Source organism: Pseudophryne corroboree, chromosome 4, assembly GCF_028390025.1.
Source record: "Pseudophryne corroboree isolate aPseCor3 chromosome 4, aPseCor3.hap2, whole genome shotgun sequence".
Lineage (NCBI taxonomy): Eukaryota > Metazoa > Chordata > Amphibia > Anura > Myobatrachidae > Pseudophryne > Pseudophryne corroboree.
In genome coordinates, this window is record NC_086447.1 from 533,518,428 (window position 1) to 533,540,271 (window position 21,844).

Here is a 21,844-nt window from a genome sequence, read left to right on the forward strand (position 1 = left end):
ACAGTGACCGGAGTATGTGGGTTTAATGTGGGAGCAATGGCGCACAGCTGCAGTGCTGTGCGCTACCTCAATGAAGACTGGAGTCTTCTGCCGCCGATTTCGAAGTCTTCTTGCTTCAATCACCGGCTTCTGTCTTCCGGCTCTGCGAGGGAGCCGGCGGCGCGGCTCCGGGATCGGACGACAAAGGGTGAGATCCTGTGTACGATCCCTCTGGAGCTAATGGTGTCCAGTAGCCTAAGAAGCAGGACCTATCTTCAGTGAGTAGGGCTGCTTCTCTCCCCTCAGTCCCACGTTGCAGAGAGTCTGTTGCCAGCAGATCTCTCTGAAAATAAAAAAACCTAACAAAATACTTTCTTATAGCAAGCTCAGGAGAGCTCACTAAGTAGCACCCAGCTCGTCCGGGCACAGATTCAAACTGAGGTCTGGAGGAGGGACATAGAGGGAGGAGCCAGAGCACACCAGTATCCAAATTCTTTCTTAAAGTGCCCTGTCTCCTGCGGAGCCCGTCTATTCCCCATGGTCCTTACGGAGTCCCCAGCATCCACTAGGACGTTAGAGAAAAAGGTATAAATATGAGCAGAGAAAGTGGGCGGGTGAAGCAGTTGGAGAAGAGATGAGAATACGCACAAGGAGAGTTGGGGGTGTCGTTATGTATGTATGTATGTATGTATGTATGTATGTATGTATGCATGCATGTATGTATGTATGTATGTAGTATTGGCTGACTGCTATCCTGTTATTCTGTACCTGTTGTCAAATTTATTTTAGAAGTATTCCCTACTGCTGTTGTTATAACTTTTATTTTTTATTGTAAGTCTGCATTTGCAAGATATATATGAATAAGCTGTTATTAAGTAAAAGCATTGTCAATGGTTTTAAAATCTGTATTTGTGTGGAATTATTTCAGTGCTCTCTGTTGCAAGTGGTTTATTTAGAATTAGCAGCGTTATCACCTTCATTGCACTAGGTGGGGTGTGACATACTTCAGCAAGATTTAGACTCCTATCATTTAAAAAAAAAAATACAGCATGCAAGTTACAGTTTTGTGTAGCTGGAGTTGCAACGCTGCCAGTTTGCGTAGTGATGGCGGTGTTGTGCGACTAGCGCTTTTCCCCCCACCTGGTTTATGGAAGGTTAAATAATCATGCACTACTGCGTGGGTCCCAAACTTTGAATCACGGCACCCTAGAGTATCAGCATTGTTTCCACAGCACCCCTCATTAAGAAACTCAGCAAATAGGATTAAATTAAATAATGGGCAATCATATTTACCAAACATCATGTTATTTGGTACTAGACCACCAACCTCTGACAGGCCTGTATTTGCAGTATAATGAATTAAACTTCATGTTTTGTTCCAATTCAAACCCTGTGAAAAGTCTCCGAAGCTCTGTAACTGCTGATATGGTGAGTGCCGGTCCAACCAGTGTGTGTGTCTGTCTATATATATATATATATATATATATATATATATATATACACACACACACACACATAATATATATATATATATATATATATCTCCATATCCATCTTGGACCAGCCTTACCATACTATCCCTTTAAACTGGGACACTCGTGAATTACACTGGTTCTGTGGATGGCTGACTTCAAGCCTGCATTCGCCTGATTGTAATCAGCAACAGAACCTGTGTGATCCATGATCGTCCAAGTTTAAAGGAATGGTATAGTAAGCCTATTGATAACCAAGATGCTCCGATGCACTTCCAAAAAACAGAATGTAGCAAACCAACAGGGCGGCACTCAGAGTCTGCACTTTAAATGTAGAAAAATGCTGACACTGTATTCGTGTTAAGCCAATGCTCCAGAGTGTTATCTCTTTTATGAAGACTCTTCATAAAAGAGATAACACACTGAAACGTTGCCTTAATATGGTAGCCTTATAGCTCATTAAAAAGGTGATTAAATTAAAAGCTGTTTTCTCATGTATAAAATGGGACCCGCACTATAGATCTACAATTTCTAGGTAAACAGTTAATAGGTCGACCTCAAACGTACATGCATTAGGTAGACATTGACAAAATGTTGGCCTATGAAAGGTCAGCAATGGAATAGGTCGACATGTTCAATGGTCAACATGGCAATGGTCGACATGCTTTTTTGGGGGGGATCCATGCTTTTGGACTTTTTCCATCCTCAACTATCCAAATTATAACATTTAGTAAGCTTGTGTCGAGTGGAGCCCAAAGCGTGGCGAGCCCGCAAGGGGACATGTTTCTACAAATGGTGGTCCCAGATGGAAAAACTATCCACACTAACCCCAAATATGCAAAAAAAGTGAATTGACCATTTTTGTCAACCTTTTGCATGTTGACCATATGGGGATGACCTAATGACTGTCGACTTATACATTATATATCTTCTACACCACACCTGTCTGAAATGTTGGCTTAACATGGCAGCCTTACAGCTCATTCAACAGTGATTGAATTAAAAGCTGTTTTCTTATGTACTATATACCTGCAAACCTTTGGTAAAGCAAAGAACTGTGAAAAGAGATTAATTACTGCTTATTGTCTGAATGTATTCTAAAATGGACTTGACAGATTTGTTAGTGCCACTTAAATAATAAAGAATTGTGATATACTGATATTTCAAACGAATTTCTTTCTTAAGTTAGCATAAAATGTCTTTAATTTTCTAATCAATCATTTAGTCTATTTAAATGGAGAAAAATAGGCACTCTGGGGGTAATTCAGAGTTGATCACAGCAGCAAATTTGTTATCAGTTGGGCAAAACCATGTGCACCCTGCGGGGGGGGGGGGGGGGGGGGCAGATATAACATGTGCAGGGAGAGTTAGATTTGGGTGAGGTATGTTCAAACTGAAATCTAAATTGCAGTGTAAAAGTAAAGCAGCCAGTATTTACACTGGACAGAAACAATATAACCCACCCAAATCTAACTCTCTCTGCAAATGTTATATCTGCCCCACCTGCAGTGCACATGGGTTTGCCCAACTGCTAACAAATTTGCTGCTGCGATCAACTCAGAATTACCCTCTCTGTTGGTATAATTTTGTGCACAACACTAAACATGGATCAGAGTTATCTGAGGAAATCAGTAAGAAAATTAGTCAAGCATAAGACCATCTCTAAGCTGCATGATATTCCTGTGACTGCAGTTGCAAATGTAATTAACCACTTAACTGTACAAAATAGTTTTTTTTTTTTTTTAAATGCCCCCATAATTGTCACTCTCAGTAAAGTTATTTATTTTAACTGTATTAACATACAGAATTGGCATGTGTGTAACCAGACTAAACACTATTATGCACCACTACTTAACGGACATGGCCAGATCACATGTGACCTGTGTTCCTCAGATGTGCATAATATTATATTTAAAAAAATGCTTTTTAAACTATATTAAATTAAAAATGTTTTAGAAAAACAACTATATGAACATGTTTTTAAGGGAAAAAATAAGAATTTACTCACCGGTAATTCTATTTCTCGTAGTCCGTAGTGGATGCTGGGAACTCCGTAAGGACCATGGGGAATAGCGGGCTCCGAAGGAGGCTGGGCACTCTAGAAAGATCTTAGACTACCTGGTGTGCACTGGCCCCTCCCACTATGACCCTCCTCCAAGCCTCAGTTAGGTACTGTGCCCGGACGAGCGTACACAATAAGGAAGGATTTTGAATCCCGGGTAAGACTCATACCAGCCACACCAATCACACCGTACAACTCGTGATATGAAACACAGTTAACAGTATGAAACAATAGAGCCTCTCAACAGATGGCTCAACAATAACCCGATTTAGTTAACAATAACTATGTACAAGTATTGCAGATAAACCGCACTTGGGATGGGCGCCCAGCATCCACTACGGACTACGAGAAATAGAATTACCGGTGAGTAAATTCTTATTTTCTCTAACGTCCTAGTGGATGCTGGGAACTCCGTAAGGACCATGGGGATTATACCAAAGCTCCCAAACGGGCGGGAGAGTGCGGATGACTCTGCAGCACTGAATGAGAGAACTCCAGGTCCTCCTCAGCCAGGGTATCAAATTTGTAGAATTTTGCAAACGTGTTTGCCCCTGACCAAGTAGCTGCTCGGCAAAGTTGTAAAGCCGAGACCTCTCGGGCAGCCGCCCAAGATGAGCCCACCTTCCTTGTGGAATGGGCATTGACAGATTTTGGCTGTGGCAGGCCTGCCACAGTATGTGCAAGCTGAATTGTACTACAAATCCAACGAGCAATAGTCTGCTTAGAAGCAGGAGCACCCAGCTTGTTAGGTGCATATAGGATAAACAGCGAGTCAGATTTTCTGACTCTAGCCGTTCTGGAAACATATATTTTCAGTGCCCTGACAACGTCTAGCAACTTGGAGTCCTCCAAGTCCCTAGTAGCCTAGGCACCACAATAGGCTGGTTCAGGTGAAACGCTGACACCACCTTTGGGAGAAACTGGGGACGAGTCCTCAATTCTGCCCTATCCATATGGAAAATCAAATAAGGGCTTTTACAAGTCAAAGCCGCCAACTTTGATACTCGCCTGGCAGAAGCCAAGGCCAATAACATAACCACCTTCCACGTGAGATATTTCAGATCCACGGTTTTTAGTGGTTCAAACCAATGTGATTTTAAGAAACTCAACACCACGTTGAGATCCCAAGGTGCCACAGGAGGCACAAACGGGGGCTGACTCTGCAGCACTCCTTTTTTAAATGTCTGAACTTCAGGTACTGAAGCTAGTTCTTTTTGAAAGAAAATCGACAGACCCGAGATCTGTACCTTAATGGAACCCAATTTAAGGCCCATAGTCACTCCTGCTTGCAGGAAATGCAGAAATCGACCTAGTTGAAATTCCTCTGTTGGGGCCCTTTCGGCCTCACACCATGCAACATATTTTCGCCATATGCGGTGATAATGAGTTGCTGTAACCTCTTTCCTGGCTTTAGTAAGCGTAGGAATGACTTCCTCCGGAATGCCCTTTTCCTTCAGGATCCGGCGTTCAACCGCCATGCCGACAAACGCAGCCGCGGTAAGTCTTGGAACAGACAGGGCCCCTGCTGCCGCAGGTCCTGTCTGAGTGGCAGAGGCCATGGGTCCTCTGATATAAATTCTTGAAGTTCTGGGTACCAAGCTCTTCTTGGCCATCCACGAGTATCGTTCTTACTCCTCGCCTTCTTATTATTCTCAGTACCTTTGGTATGAGAGGCAGAGGGGAGAACACATAAACCGACTGGTACACCCACGGTGTTACCAGAGCGTCCATAGCTATCGCCTGAGGGTCCCTTGACCCGGTGCAATATCTTTTATAGCTTTTTGTTGAGGCGGGACGCCATCATGTCCACCTGTGGCCTTTCCCAATGGTGTACAATCCTATTGGAAGACTTCTGGAGGAAGTCCCCATTCTCCCGGGTGGAGGTCGTGTCTGTTGAGAAGATCTGCTTCCCAGTTGTCCACTCCGGGAATGAACACTGCTGACAGTGCTAACACATGATTTTCCGCCTATCGGAGAATCCTTGTGGCTTCTGCCATTGCCATCCTGCTTCTTGTGCCGCCCTGTTGGTTTACATGGGCGACTGCCGTGATGTTGTCTGATTGGATCAGTACCGGCTGGTTTTGAAGCAGAGGCCTTGCCGGCCTCAGGGCATTGTAAATGGCCCTCAGGTCCAGAATATTTATGTGTAGGGAAATAACCTGACTTGACCAAAGTCCCTGGAAATTTCTTCCCTGTGTGACTGCCTCCCAGCCTCAAAGGCTGGAATCCATGGTCACTAGGACCTAGTCCTGTATGCCGAACCTGCGGCCCTCTTGAAGATGGGCACTCTGCAGCCACCACAGTAGAGATACCCTGGTCCTTGGAGACAGGGTTATCAGCCTATGCATCGGAAGATGCGATCCGGACCACTTGTCCAACAGGTCCCTCTGAAAAGTTCTTGTATGGAACCTGCCTAATGGGATTGCTTCGTAGGAAGCTACCATTTTTCCCAGGACTCGCGTGCAATGATGCACCGCTACCTATTTTGGCTTCAGGAGGTCTCTGACTAGAGATGACAACTCCTTGGCTTTCTCCTCCGGGAGAAACACTATTTCTGGTTTATGTCCAGAACCATCCCCAGGAACAGTAGACGTGTCATAGGAACCAGCTGTGACTTTGGACTGTTTAGAATCCAACCATGCTGTTGTAGCACTTTCCAAAATAGTGCTACCCCGACTACCAACTGCTCCTTGGACCTCGCCCTTATAACGAGATTGTCCAAGTACGGGATAATTTTTTTTTTTTTTTTTTTTTTGAAGGAGTATCAACATTTCGGCCATTACCTTGATAAAACACCCTCGGTGCCATGTACAGTCCAAACGGCAGTGTCTGGACTTGGTAATGGTAATCCTGTACCACAAATCTGAGGTACTCCTGGCGAGGATGGTAAATGGGGACATGCAGGTAAGCATCCTTGATGTCCCAGGATACCATGTAATCCCCCTCGTCCAGGCTTGGAATAACCGCCCTGAGCGATTCCATCTTGAACTTGAATTTTTGTGTTCAAGGATTTTAAATATAAAATGGGTCACACCGAACCATGCGGTTTCGGTACCCCAACCCGTGTGGAATATTAACCCCATCCTTGTTGAAGTAGGGGCACCTTGAGTATTACCTGCTGGGAATACCGCTTATTAATTGCCTCTAGCACAGCCTCCCTGCCTGAGGGAGTTGTCAGCAAGGCATATTTTAGGAAACGGCTGGGGGGAGACATCTCGAATTCCAGCTTGTACCCCTGAAATACTACTTGAAAGAAACAGGGATCCACCTGTGAGCGAGCCCACTAATTGCTGAAATTTTTGAGACGGCCCCCCACCGTACCTGGCTACACCTGTGGAGCACCCGCGTCATGGTGTGGCCTCACAGGAGGCGGGGGAAGAATCTTGATTCTGGGAACAGGCTGACTGGTGCAGCTTTTTTCCCTCTACCCTTGTCTCTGTACAGAAAGGAAGCGCCATTTGACCCGCTTGCTTTTCTGAAGCCGAAAGGACTGTACCTTTGTCTGTGAGGAAACCTGAGGTAAAATTATTTCTTCCCAGCAGTTGCTGTGGATACGAGGTCCCAGAGACCATCCCCAAATAATTCCTCACCCTTATAAGGCTCTCTATGCGCTTTTTAAGTCAGCATCACCTGTCCAGTGACAGGTCTCTAATACCCTCCTGACAGAATGGACATTACATTTATTTTGGATGCCAGCCGGCAAAATATCCCTCTGTGCATCCCCCATATATAAGACGACGTCTTTAATATGTTTTCATGTTTGCCAACTAGTATCCCTGTTTGACAGGGTCACCGACCACGCTGCAGCAGCACTATCTGCAGGTCTCAGTCTAGTACCTGAGTGTGTAAATACAGACTTCAGGGTAGCCTCCTGTTTTTTATCAACAGGTACCTATTAAAGTGGCCGTATCCTAAGACGGCAGTGCCACCTTTTTTGACAAACGTGTGAGCGCCTTATCCACCCTAGGGGATATCTCCCAGCGTAACTTATCCACCTGGCGGGAAAGGGTACGCCATCAGTAACTTTTTATAAATTACCAGTTTCTTAACGGGGGAACCCACGCTTTCACACACTTCATTTATTCATCTGATGGGGGAACAAAACACTGCCTGTTTTTTCTCCCCAAACCTAAAACCCATTTTTAGAGGTGCTTGGGTTAAAGTCAGAAATGTATAACACATTTTTTATTGCCGGGATCACGTCACGGATGTTCCTGGTGGATTGTGTATATGTCTCCACCTTGTCGACACTGGAGTCAGACTCCGTGTCGACATCTGTGTCTGCCATCTGAGAGAGCGGGCGTTTTTGAGCCCCTGATGGCCTTTGAGACGCCTGGGCAGGCGCGGGCTGCAAAGCCGGCTGTCCCACAGCTGTTACGTCATCCACCCTTTTATGTAAGGAGTTGACACTGTCGGTTAATACCTTTCACCTATCCATCCACTCTGGTGTCGGCCCCACAGGGGGCGACATCACATATATCGGCCTCTGTTCTGTCACCATATAAGCCTCCTCATTCAACATGTCGACACAGCCGTACCGACACACCGCAGACACACAGGGAATGCTCTAAACGAGGACAGGACCCACAAAAGCCCTTTGGGGGGACAGAGTAAGAGTATGCCAGCACACACCAGAGCGCTATATATATATACAGGGACTAACTGAGTTATGTCCCTAATAGCTTTTATATAATATACTGTATACAGTGCCAATTTTAACGGCCCCCCTCTCTTTTCCCTCTTACTGTACTGTAGAATTGCAGGGAAGAGTCAGGGAGCTTCCCTCCAGCCGAGCTGTGAGGGAAAAATGGCGCCAGTGTGCTGAGGAGATAGGCTCCGCCCCTTTTTCGCGGCCTATTCTCCCGTTTTTTATGGAATTCTGGCAGGGGTATTTACCTCATATATAGCCCCTGGGGCCATATATTGAGGTATTTTAGCCAGCCAAGGTGTTTTTATTGCTGCCTCAGGGCGTCCCCCCCAGCGCCCTGCACCCTCAGTGACCGGAGTGTGAAGTGTGTGAGAGGAGCAATGGCGCACAGCTGCAGTGCTGTGCGCTACCTTGGTGAAGACAGAGTCTTCATGCCGCCGATTTTCCGGACCATCTTCTTGCTTCTGGCTCTGTAAGGGGGACGGCGGCGCGGCTCCGGGACCGAACATCAAGGCTGGGCCTGCGGTCGATCCCTCTGGAGCTAATGGTGTCCAGTAGCCTAAGAAGCCCAATCCGGCTGCAAGCAGGCGAGTTCGCTTCTTCTCCCCTTAGTCCCTCGCTGCAGTGAGCCTGTTGCCAGCAGGTCTCACTGAAAATAACAAATTCTAAGACTATAACTTTCTAAGAGCTCAGGAGAGCCCCTAGTGTGCATCCAACCTCGGCCGGGCACGAAATCTAACTGAGGCTTGGAGGAGGGTCATAGTGGGAGGGGCCAGTGCACACCAGGTAGTCTAAGATCTTTCTAGAGTGCCCAGCCTCCTTCGGAGCCCGCTATTCCCCATGGTCCTTACGGAGTTCCCAGCATCCACTAGGACGTTAGAGAAATCATCAGTTAAGTGGTTAAATATTTACTCTGTGGTATCTACAGTGTGCAGTTGAATTACATGGGGAAAATTAATTTATCAGTGTTTCCCCATCTCTAGTCCTCAGGGAAACTTAACATTGCAGATTTTACTGATTTCCTAGTTGCTGCACAGGTGTCTTCATTACTAGCTAATTATCTTAATTGTGATACTGAGGAGATGTGCTAAAATTAGGTGTCCATGAGTGCTGGAGTTGGGAAACACTCCAAAAAAAGGGGTTCCCAACCACAGTCCTCAAGGCACACCAATACCGCTTTCACATCGTTATACCGGGTCGCACCTAAGACTTGTGCACAGGTCCTTCCCAGGTGTGACCCGGTTGAGACCCCTATCAGACTGTCGGCACCAACCTGGCAAATTGCCTGAGTTGGTGACGTCAGCGGTGACGTGTGCGGAGGCAGCGCCTGGAGATCAGATCATCTCTGGCACCGCCTCTGCCTATACTGTGAATGGGTCCCAGGTTGCATCGACCCAGCAAGCCATTCACACTGCACCTGACCTGGTAATAACCCTGCTTTATTCCTGGGTTGAAATACCGGGGCAGGTGACCCAAGAATTTGGGACTTACCCCCTTCACGCCGCACATCGACCCGGCAATATACCAGGTTATTTGAGCGGTGTGAAAGGGGTATAACAGTCCAGGTTTTAAGCACAGCAATATTCGAGCACAGGGGACTTTATTTGTACCTCAGTTATTTTGATTTTACCATCTGTGCTCAAGCATGGATATCAATAAAACCTGTTAGTGATCCCTGAGGACCAAGGTTGGGAAACACAGATTTGTATGTGTAAACTGGAGGAGCTCCTGTGGATCATACAAAATGCAGCACAATTTCATTGGCACATTCATCATGGTTTGGACATTTTTCCAACTAAATTTTGCATTGTTTGAGAATCTTCAAGTTACTGAGTGCAACAGTTATTGGAAAAAAAAAATTCTTATCATCCCAAACTTCTGAGTGTTTGTATACCTGTGAATGCGTTCATTCGAACTGGATTATTTATGCAGAGCTCTGCAATTCCATTTTCTCCTTTACAGAGCTCCACTGATCCACCGGAGAACTGAGCAAACTTATTCTTAATCTCTGTCTCATTAAAACCATGGCTACTGTTATACAGAGACATAGATCTGTGAAGGCGCCATCCTGGTCCTGCTCTTCTCACCGTGCATCTCCATATGGAAGCTGCCATTTCTAGAAATAAATATATTAAACTGTGATAAACTTTATATTTAGTGTTCCAAACTATTATGCAATAAAATTAACTGGGGGTGTATGACAAATATAACATATGTTTATACAGGTTGAGTATCCCTTATCCAAAATGCTTGGGACCAGAAGTATTTTGGATATCGGATTTTTCCGTATTTTGGAATAATTGCATACCATAATGAGATATCATGGCAATGGGACCCAAGTCTAAGCACAGAATACATTTATGTTTCATATACACCTTATACACACAGCCTGAAGGTCATTTTAGCCAATATTTTTAATAACTTTGTGCATTAAACAAAGTGTGTGTACATTCACACAATTCATTTATGTTTCATATACACCTTATACACACAGCCTGAAGGTCAGTAAATACAATATTTTTAATAACTGTGTATTAAACAAAGTTTGTGTACATTGAGCTATCAGAAAACAAAGGTTTCACAATTTCACTCTCACTCAAAAAATTCTGTATTTCGGAATATTCCGTATTTCGGAATACTCAACCTGTAGTATAAAATTAGATATACAATGCCTTGCTAAAGTATTCACCCCCCTGTGCATTTTTCATGTTTTGTTGTCTCACAATATGAAATTAAAATGGATTGTTTGAAGGTTTGCATCATTTCATTTACAGAACATGGCTACAACTTTGAAGATGTTTTTTTTTCTTTTCTCTGACGTCCTAAGTGGATGCTGGGGACTCCGTAAGGACCATGGGGAATAGCGGCTCCGCAGGAGACAGGGCACAAAAGTAAAAGCTTTAGGATCAGGTGGTGTGCACTGGCTCCTCCCCCTATGACCCTCCTCCAAGCCTCAGTTAGGTTTTTGTGCCCGTCCGAGCAGGGTGCAATCTAGGTGGCTCTCCTAAAGAGCTGCTTAGAAAAAGTTTGTTAGGTTTTTTATTTTCAGTGAGTCCTGCTGGCAACAGGCTCACTGCAACGAGGGACTTAGGGGAGAAGAAGTGAACTCACCTGCGTGCAGGATGGATTGGCTTCTTAGGCTACTGGACACTAGCTCCAGAGGGACGATCACAGGTACAGCCTGGATGGGTCACCGGAGCCGCGCCGCCGACCCCCTTGCAGATGCCGAAGAGAGAAGAGGTCCAGAAACCGGCGGCTGAAGACTTCTCAGTCTTCATGAGGTAGCGCACAGCACTGCAGCTGTGCGCCATTGCTCTCGGCACACTTCGCACCAACGGTCACTGAGGGTGCAGGGCGCTGGGGGGGGCGCCCTGGGCAGCAATGAAAGTACCTATTCTGGCTAAAAATACATCACATATAGCCCCTGGGGCTATATGGATGTATTTAACCCCTGCCAGGTTGTCAGAAAAACGGGAGAAGAAGCCCACCGAAAAGGGGGCGGGGCCTATTCTCCTCAGCACACAGCGCCATTTTCCTACACAGCTCCGCTGCTAGGAAGGCTCCCAGGCTCTCCCCTGCACTGCACTACAGAAACAGGGTTAAAACAGAGAGGGGGGGCATTTTATGTGGCGATATTATAATATATTAAGATGCTATAAGGGAAAACACTTATATAAGGTTGTCCCTGTATAATTATAGCGTTTTGGTGTGTGCTGGCAAACTCTCCCTCTGTCTCCCCAAAGGGCTAGTGGGGTCCTGTCCTCTATCAGAGCATTCCCTGTGTGTGTGCTGTGTGTCGGTACGTGTGTGTCGACATGTATGAGGACGATGTTGGTGAGGAGGCGGAGCAATTGCCTGTAATGGTGATGTCACTCTCTAGGGAGTCGACACCGGAATGGATGGCTTATTTAGGGAATTACGTGATAATGTCAACACGCTGCAAGGTCGGTTGACGACATGAGACGGCCGGCAAACCAATTAGTACCTGTCCAGGCGTCTCAAACACCGTCAGGGGCTTTAAAACGCCCATTTACCTCAGTCGGTCGACACAGACACGGACACTGACTCCAGTGTCGACGGTGAAGAAACAAACGTATTTTCCATTAGGGCCACACGTTACATGTTAAGGGCAATGAAGGAGGTGTTACATATTTCTGATACTACAAGTACCACAAAAAAGGGTATTATGTGGGGTGTGAAAAAACTACCTGTAGTTTTTCCTGAATCAGATAAATTAAATGAAGTGTGTGATGATGCGTGGGTTTCCCCCGATAGAAAATTATTGGCGTTATACCCTTTCCCGCCAGAAGTTAGGGCGCGTTGGGAAACACCCCCTAGGGTGGATAAGGCGCTCACACGCTTATCAAAACAAGTGGCGTTACCGTCTCCAGATACGGCCGTCCTCAAGGAGCCAGCTGATAGGAGGCTGGAAAATATCCTAAAAAGTATATACACACATACTGGTGTTATACTGCGACCAGCGATCGCCTCAGCCTGGATGTGCAGCGCTGGGGTGGCTTGGTCGGATTCCCTGACTGAAAATATTGATACCCTTGACAGAGACAGTATTTTATTGACTATAGAGCATTTAAAGGATGCATTTCTATATATGCGAGATGCACAGAGGGATATTTGCACTCTGGCATCAAGAGTAAGTGCGATGTCCATGTCTGCCAGAAGATGTTTATGGACACGACAGTGGTCAGGTGATGCAGTTTCCAAACGGCACATGGAAGTATTGCCGTATAAAGGAGAGGAGTTATTTGGGGTCGGTCCATCGGACCTGGTGGCCACGGCAACAGCTGGAAAATCCACCTTTTTTACCCCAAGTCACATCTCAGCAGAAAAAGACACCGTCTTTTCAGCCTCAGTCCTTTCGTCCCCATAAGGGCAAGCGGGCAAAAGGCCAGTCATATCTGCCCAGGGGTAGAGGAAAGGGAAGAAGACTGCAGCAGGCAGCCCCTTCCCAGGAACAGAAGCCCTCCACCGCTTCTGCCAAGTCCTCAGCATGACGCTGGGGCCGTACAAGCGGACTCAGGTGCGGTGGGGGGTCGTCTCAAGAGTTTCAGCGCGCAGTGGGCTCACTCGCAAGTGGACCCCTGGATCCTACAAGTAGTATCCCAGGGGTACAGATTGGAAATTCGAGACGTCTCCCCCTCGCAGGTTCCTGAAGTCTGCTTTACCAACGTCTCCCTCCGACAGGGAGGCAGTATTGGAAACAATTCACAAGCTGTATTCCCAGCAGGTGATAATCAAAGTACCCCTCCTACAACAAGGAAAGGGGTATTATTCCACACTATTTGTGGTACTGAAGCCAGACGGCTCGGTGAGACCTATTCTAAATCTGAAATCTTTGAACACTTACATACAAAGGTTCAAATCAAGATGGAGTCACTCAGAGCAGTGATAGCGAACCAGGAAGAAGGGGACTATATGGTGTCCCTGGACATCAAGGATGCTTACCTCCATGTCCCAATTTGCCCTTCTCACCAAGGGTACCTCAGGTTCGTGGTACAGAACTGTCACTATCAGTTTCAGACGCTGCCGTTTGGATTGTCCACGGCACCCCGGGTCTTTACCAAGGTAATGGCCGAAATGATGATTCTTCTTCAAAGAAAAGGCGTCTTAATTATCCCTTACTTGGACGATCTCCTGATAAGGGCAAGGTCCAGAGAACAGTTGGAGGTCGGAGTAGCACTATCTCAAGTAGTTCTACGACAGCACGGGTGGATTCTAAATATTCCAAAATCGCAGCTGATTCCGACGACACGTCTGCTGTTCCTAGGGATGATTCTGGACACAGTCCAGAAAAAGGTGTTTCTCCCGGAGGAGAAAGCCAGGGAGTTATCCGAGCTAGTCAGAAACCTCCTAAAACCAGGCCAAGTGTCAGTGCATCAATGCACAAGAGTCCTGGGAAAAATGGTGGCTTCTTACGAAGCGATTCCATTCGGCAGATTTCACGCAAGAATTTTTCAGTGGGATCTGCTGGACGAATGGTCCGGATCGCATCTTCAGATGCATCAGCGGATAATCCTGTCTCCAAGGACAAGGGTGTCTCTTCTGTGGTGGCTGCAGAGTGCTCATCTACTAGAAGGCAGCAGATTCGGCATTCAGGACTGGGTCCTGGTGACCACGGATGCCAGCCTGAGAGGCTGGGGAGCAGTCACACAGGGAAGAAATTTCCAAGGAGTGTGGTCAAGTCTGGAGACTTCTCTCCACATAAATATACTGGAGCTAAGGGCAATTTACAATGCTCTGAGCCTAGGAAGACCTCTGCTTCAAAGTCAACCGGTGCTGATCCAGTCGGACAACATCACGGCAGTCGCCCACGTAAACAGACAGGGCGGCACAAGAAGCAGGAGGGCAATGGCAGCAAGGATTCTTCGCTGGGCGAAAAATCATGTGATAACACTGTCAGCGGTGTTCATTCCGGGAGTGGACAACTGGGAAGCAGACTTCCTCAGCAGGCACGACATCCACCCGGGAGAGTGGGGACTTCATCTGGAAGTCTTCCACATGATTGTGAACCGTTGGGAAAGACCAAAGGTGGACATGATGGCGTCCCATCTGAACAAAAAACTGGACAGGTATTGCGCCAGGTCAAGAGACCCTCAGGCAATAGTTGGGACGCTCTGGTAACACCGTGGGTGTACCAGTCGGTGTATGTGTTCCCTCCTCTGCCTCTCATTCCCAAGGTACTGAGAATTATAAGACGGAGAGGAGTAAGAACTATACTCGTGGCTCCGGATTGGCCAAGAAGGACTTGGTACCCGGAACTTCAAGAGATACTAAGAAGGGACTTGCTTCAGCAAGGATCATGTCTGTTCCAAGACTTACCGCGGCTGCGTTTGACGGCATGGCGGTTGAACGCCGGATCCTAAGGGAAAAAGGCATTCCGGAAGAGGTCATCCCTACCCTGGTCAGAGCCAGGAAGGAGGTGACCGCACAACATTATCACCGCATTTGGCGAAAATATGTTGCATGGTGTGAGGCCAGGAAGGCCCCCACGGAGGAATTTCAACTCGGTCGATTCCTGCATTTCCTACAAACAGGAGTGTCTATGGGCCTCAAATTGGGGTCCATTAAGGTTCAAATTTCGGCCCTGTCGATTTTCTTCCAGAAAGAATTGGCTTCAGTTCCTGAAGTCCAGAAGTTTGTCAAGGGAGTACTGCATATACAACCCCCTTTTGTGCCTCCAGTGGCACTGTGGGATCTCAACGTAGTTCTGGGATTCCTCAAATCACATTGGTTTAAACCGCTCAAATCTGTGGATTTGAAATATCTCACATGGAAAGTGACCATGCTGTTGGCCCTGGCCTCGGCCAGGCGAGTGTCAGAATTGGCGGCTTTGTCTCACAAAAGCCCATATCTGATTGTCCATTCGGACAGGGCAGAGCTGCGGACTCGTCCCCAGTTTCTCCCTAAAGGTGGTGTCAGCGTTTCACCTGAACCAGCTTATTGTGGTACCTGCGGCTACTAGGGACTTGGAGGACTCCAAGTTGCTAGATGTTGTCAGGGCCCTGAAAATATAGGTTTCCAGGACGGCTGGAGTCAGGAAAACTGACTTGCTGTTATCCTGTATGCACCCAACAAACTGGGTGCTCTTGCTTCTAAGCAGACGATTGCTAGTTGGATGTGTAGTACAATTCAGCTTGCACATTCTGTGGCAGGCCTGCCACAGCCAAAATATGTAAATGCCCATTCCACAAGGAAGGTGGGCTCATCTTGGGCGGCTGCCCGAGGGGTCTCGGCTTTACAACTTTGCCGAGCTGCTACTTGGTCAGGGGCAAACACGTTTGCAAAATTCTACAAATTTGATACCCTGGCTGAGGAGGACCTGGAGTTCTCTCATTCGGTGCTGCAGAGTCATCCGCACTCTCCCGCCCGTTTGGGAGCTTTGGTATAATCCCCATGGTCCTTACGGAGTCCCCAGCATCCACTTAGGACGTCAGAGAAAATAAGAATTTACTTACCGATAATTCTATTTCTCGTAGTCCGTAGTGGATGCTGGGCGCCCATCCCAAGTGCGGATTGTCTGCAATACTTGTACATAGTTATTGTTACAAAAATCGGGTTATTATTGTTGTGAGCCATCTTTTCAGAGGCTCCGCTGTTATCATGCTGTTAACTGGGTTCAGATCACAGGTTGTACAGTGTGATTGGTGTGGCTGGTATGAGTCTTACCCGGGATTCAAAATCCTTCCTTATTGTGTACGCTCGTCCGGGCACAGTATCCTAACTGAGGCTTGGAGGAGGGTCATAGGGGGAGGAGCCAGTGCACACCACCTGATCCTAAAGCTTTTACTTTTGTGCCCTGTCTCCTGCGGAGCCGCTATTCCCCATGGTCCTTACGGAGTCCCCAGCATCCACTACGGACTACGAGAAATAGAATTATCGGTAAGTAAATTCTTATTTTTTCTTGGGAAGCAAACAACACACAGGACAAAATAACAGAAAACTTCAGCGTGCCTAATTATTCACCCCCCTAAAGTCAGTACTTTGTAGAGCCACCTTTTGTGGCAATTACAGCTGCAAGTCGCTTTGGATAAGTCTCTATGAGCTTGCCACTGCGATTTTTGCCCATTCCTCAAGGCAAAACTGCTCCAGCTCCTTTATGTTGGATGGTTTCCGCTTGTGAACAGCAATCTTCAAGTTTGACCACAGATTCTCTATTGGATTGAGATCTGGGCTTTGACTAGGCCATTCCAACACATTTAAAGGTTTCCCCTTAAACCACTCGAGTGTTGCTTTAGCAGTATGCTTCGGGTCATTGTCCTGCTGGAAAGTGAACCTCTGTCCCAGTCTCAAATCACAGGCAGACTGAAACAGGTTTTGCTCAAGAATATCCCTGTATTAAGCACCATCCATTTTTCCCTCGACTTAAAACAGTTTGCCACCACCATGTTATACTGTGGGGATGGTGTTCTTGGGGGGATGGGATGTGTTGGGTATGCGCCAGACATAGCGTTTTCCTTGGTGGTCGAAAAGTTAAATTTTAGTCTCATATAACCAGAGCACCTTCCTCCATACATTTGGGGTGTCGTCCACATGCCTTTTGGCAAACTCAAAACTTGCCTTCTTATTTTTAACACTAAGTAATGGCTTTTTCTCTAACGTCCTAGAGGATGCTGGGGTCCACATTAGTACCATGGGGTATAGACGGGTCCACCAGGAGCCATTGGCACTTTAAGAGTTTAAAGACTGTGGGCTGGCTCCTCCCTCTGTGCCCCTCCTACCAGACTCAGTTTAGAAATTGTGCCCGGAGGAGCCGGTCACAGCTAGGGGAGCTCTCCTGAGCTTTCCTGAAAAAAGTTTAATTTTAGAGTTTTTTATTTTACAGGGAGGCTGCTAGCAACAGCGTCCCTGCAGTGTGGGACTAAGGGGGGAGCAGTGTCCGCCCTGCGGGGTCTGAGCCACTGACTCCGCTGACTGGACACTGAGCTCCAGAGGGGCTGATCGGTCTCCGCTACAGGGGCACCGCTCACCCCAGCAGCATGCCGTCGACCCCTTAAAGAGCTGAAGGATGTGGTGAGTTAATCACCGACCCCCCCTAGCAAGCGGTGGGCCAGTGTGACGATGGCGGCAACAGGGGTGGGAGCGCGGTATTAACCGTGCTCCCGGATGGTAACCAGAGGCACACTGTGTGGCGCTGTGAGGGGCGCCCTGGGCCAGCGCTTACCTCTAACACTTGGTCAGCAAGCCTGTCGGACCCCAGGGATCCAGCCAGCACAACTCCTCAGACCAAAACTTAAACACAGTTGAGCAGGAAGACCGCTCCGGGAATGGGGCGGAGCTTCTCCTCAGAGCGGACCTGCAGCGTTCCAGCGCCATTTTCCTCCATGCTGCAAGAAGGAAGATCATCATCCACTCCACAGCAGCTCCAGTTACTTTACCGGTACCAGGGGGTTGTAGAAGGGGGAGAGGCTGAATTCTTGACTGTGTGTCCTATTAAGGAGCACAAGTCAGCGCTGGTAAGAGGTGTCTCTTAGTTTAGATAGCGCTGGTGTGGGTTGGCTCCAATCTCTGTCTCTCTCTTGCCATTCTTGAGGGTGGAAACTCTGTCTTACCCCATCCTGTGTGTGTGTGGTGTGTTTGGTGGTCACTAGCAGCGATGTCCAGGGATACAGTGTCATATGCTGCAGAGGATTTATCCTCCAAGGATGATCCCATTCCATGCAATCAGGTTCGCACTGGTTTAGCACAGATTCCAGCAAGGGAACCAGAGTGGTTTTCCTCTATCTGGACTTGGATTTCCCAGATTTCTGACAGGGTTACCAGTAATGAGTCTGCAACCCAGGTCTTACAGTCCTCTATGGCTGTGTGGCCCTTGTCAGGTACCTTGGGTCACCCCGCTATATATCCCCACAAACGTGCGCCTGTGCAGGTAACACAAGACGACACGGATACCGATTCAGACACTACAGATGGTGACGGGGATGTGTTGCGGGGGTCCGCATCTCTTGCAAGGGGGGTGCAGCTGTTGATAGAGGCGATCAGGGATGTGTTAAATGTTAATGATACCACACCTGAGCAGGTTGAGGCTCTCTTCAGTGAAAACAAGAAAGCTTTGCTAACCTTCCCTGTGTCAAAAGAGCTGAATGCTATATTTGAAAAGGCCTGGGTGAATCCTGAAAAGAAGTTTTGGATCCCTAAAAGGGTTCTGGTAGCCTTTCCATTCCCTGAGGATAGGAAAAAGTGAAAAAACCCGCCTATTGTTGACGCATCTGTATCCAGACTCTCAAAGAAGGTGGTTTTACCGATACAGGGATCTACCGCTTTAAAGGAGCCGGCTGATATCAAATTTGATATTACTCTGAAGTCAGTGTACACTGCTTCAGGGGCCATCTTGCGTCCCACTATTGCTAGTGCATGGATTGCTAAGGCTATAGTGAAATGGAAGGCTGCCTTGATGGAGGATTTGGATACGATGGATAGGGATGACGTTGCATTGTACTTGCGTAACATTCATGATTCTGCAGGTTTCATGGTGGAATCTATGAAAAACCTGGGTTCCATGGCTGCAGGAATTTCTTCCATGTCTGTTTCAGCTCGTCGGGTACTGTGGCTCCGCCAGTGGTCGGCCGACGCGGAATCCAGAAAGAGTGTGGAGTCGTTACCTTATACAGGTCAAGCTCTCTTTGGGGAAGCCCTGGATGATGGATATTTACCGCTACTGCGGGTAAGTCTCCGTATCTTCCCTCAGCAGCTCCTTCTTCCGAAGAGATCCTTCTCCTCAGCTTCGCAGCAGTCCTTTCGGCCCAACAAGACCAGAAAGGCAAAGTCTTCTGGTTCCTTCTTCAGGGGAAGTAAGGTTAAGTCCAAGAAGCCTGCCGTTGCAGGTTCCCAAGAACAAAAGCCTGCTTCGGGTACCCCTAAGTCCTCCACATGACAGTGGACGGGACGGCCCGGAGGTGGGGCCCGTGGGGGCGAGACTCAGGCAGTTCAGTCATGTCTGGGTCTCCTCCGGCCTGGATCCCTGGGTGGTGGATATGGTCTCTCAGGGATACAGGCTGGAATTTCAAAGTCTCCCTCCTCATCGGTTTTTCAAGTCGGGCTTGCCAACTCTGTTGGAAGTACAGCACAGTACTACAGGGGGCTGTTCAACGGCTGGTAGAGGCACAGGTCATTGTGCCAGTACCGCCGCACATGATGGCGAAGGGTAACTATTCGAACCTTTTCGTGGTACCGAAACCGGATGGTTCGGTTAGGCCCATCCTGAATCTAAAATCTTTGAACCCCTTCCTAAAGGAGTTCAAGTTCAAGATGGAGTCTCTCAGGGCGGTGATAGCAGGTCTGGAAGAGGGGGAATTCCTGGTATCCCTGGATATCAAGGATGTGTACCTTCACATTCCGATCTGGCTGCCGCATCAAGCTTATCTCCGATTCGCATTGCTGGACTGTCATTTTCAGTTCCAGGCTCTGCCGTTCGGCCTCTCCACAGCACCGACGGTGTTTACCAAGGTGCTGGCGGAAATGATGACGCTACTCCGAAAACGGGGTGTGAACATCATTCCTTATCTGGACGATCTCTTGATAAAGGCATCGTCTATCTATTGTTCTTACAACACGGCTGCTTCAGAGTCACGGGTGGATTCTGAATTTTCCAAAGTCACATTTGGATCCGACCCGGAGATTGTCGTTTCTGGGAATGATCCTGGACACGGAAGTACAGCGGGTGTTCCTTCCGTGGGACAAGGCGTTGGTGATCCAATCCATGGTCCGGGATGTCTTGAAGCCACCCCGGGTGTCGGTTCATCAATGCATTCGCCTATTGGGAAAGATGGTGGCCTCCTACAAGGCTCTCCAGTACGGGAGGTTTCATGCTTGGACCTTCCAACTGGATCTCCTGGACAAGTGGTCGGGATCTCACCTCCACATGCATCAGAGAATTCATCTATCGCCAAGGGCAAGGATTTCACTCCTATGATGGCTCCAACTGCCTCACCTATTGCAGGGCCACAGGTTCGGAATTCAGGACTGGGTCCTGCTAACGATGGATGCGAGCCTCCGGGGCTGGGGAGCAGTCACTCAAGGGGTGACCTTCCAGGGAAGATGGTCAAGCCTGGAAGCCGGCCTGCCAATCAACATCCTGGAACTAAGAGCCGTCTACAATGGTCTTCTTCAGGCGGCCCCTCTTCTAAGAAACCGGGCCATACAGGTACAGTCGGACAACGTAACAACACTGGCTTACATAAACCGACAGGGCTGAACGAAGAGCAGAGATGTCAGAGGTCACAAGAATACTCCTCTGGACAGAAAAGCACGCCTTGGCGCTGTCAGCCATCTTCATTCCGGAAGCAGACGTCCTCAGCAGACACGATCTCCATCCGGGAGAGTGGGGCCTCCATCCAGAGGTGTTCAAGGAGGTAACAGATCTTTGGGGTCTACCCCAAATAGACATGATGGCCTCTCGTCTCAACAAGAAGCTTCGGCGTTATTGTTCCAGGTCGAGCGATCCTCAGGCAGTGGCGGTGAACACCCTGGTGTCTCCGTGGGTGTTCCCAGTCAGTGTACGTGTTTCCACCACTCCCTCTCATCCCAAGAATCCTAAAGCTCATAAGGAGAACAAGGGTTCAAGCGATCCTCATTGCCCCAGACTGGCCGAGACGGGCTTGGTACGCGGACCTTCTGGATCTACTGCAAGAAGAGCCGAGGCCTCTTCCTCTTCGAGAGGACCTACTGCAGCAGGGTCCGTTCGCCTATCAAGACTTACCGCGGCCGCGTTTGACGGCATGGAAGTTGAACGCCTGATTCTTGCTCGGAAGGGTATTCCGAAAGAAGTGATTCCTACCCTCATACAGGCTAGGAAAGGGGTAACGTCTAAACCAGAGGTTCTCAAACTCGGTCCTCGGGAGCCCACACAGTGCATGTTTTGCAGGTAACTCAGCAGGTGCACAGGTGTATTAATTACTCAATGACACATTTTAAAAGGTCCACAGGTGGAGCTAATTATTTCACTTGCGATTCTGTGAGGAGACCTGCAAAACATGCACTGTGTGGGCCCCCGAGGACCAAGTTTGAGAACCTCTGGTCTAAACATTACCATCGTATCTTGAAGAGATATGTCTCTTGGTGTGAGTCCAAGAAGTTTCCTGCGGTGGAATTTCAACTGGGACGTTTCCTCTTTCCTGCAGGCAGGAGTGGATATGGGGCTGAGATTGGGATCTGTGAAGGTCCAGATTT

At 47.8% G+C, this 21,844-nt stretch overlaps 1 protein-coding gene across 3 annotated transcripts in view; it reads right to left on the bottom strand.

The window, feature by feature from the left end:
- The window catches only part of ECHDC1 (ethylmalonyl-CoA decarboxylase 1), a 173,364-nt gene that overhangs the window by 70,627 nt on the left and 80,893 nt on the right, over positions 1–21,844 (bottom strand). For all 3 annotated transcript variants that reach the window (XM_063917300.1, XM_063917299.1, XM_063917301.1), the window contains one exon: positions 10,056–10,277. In XM_063917300.1, the coding sequence (XP_063773370.1) occupies positions 10,056–10,275 (220 nt within the window). In that variant the 5' untranslated portion in view covers positions 10,276–10,277. The remainder of the gene's footprint in view (positions 1–10,055; positions 10,278–21,844) is intronic.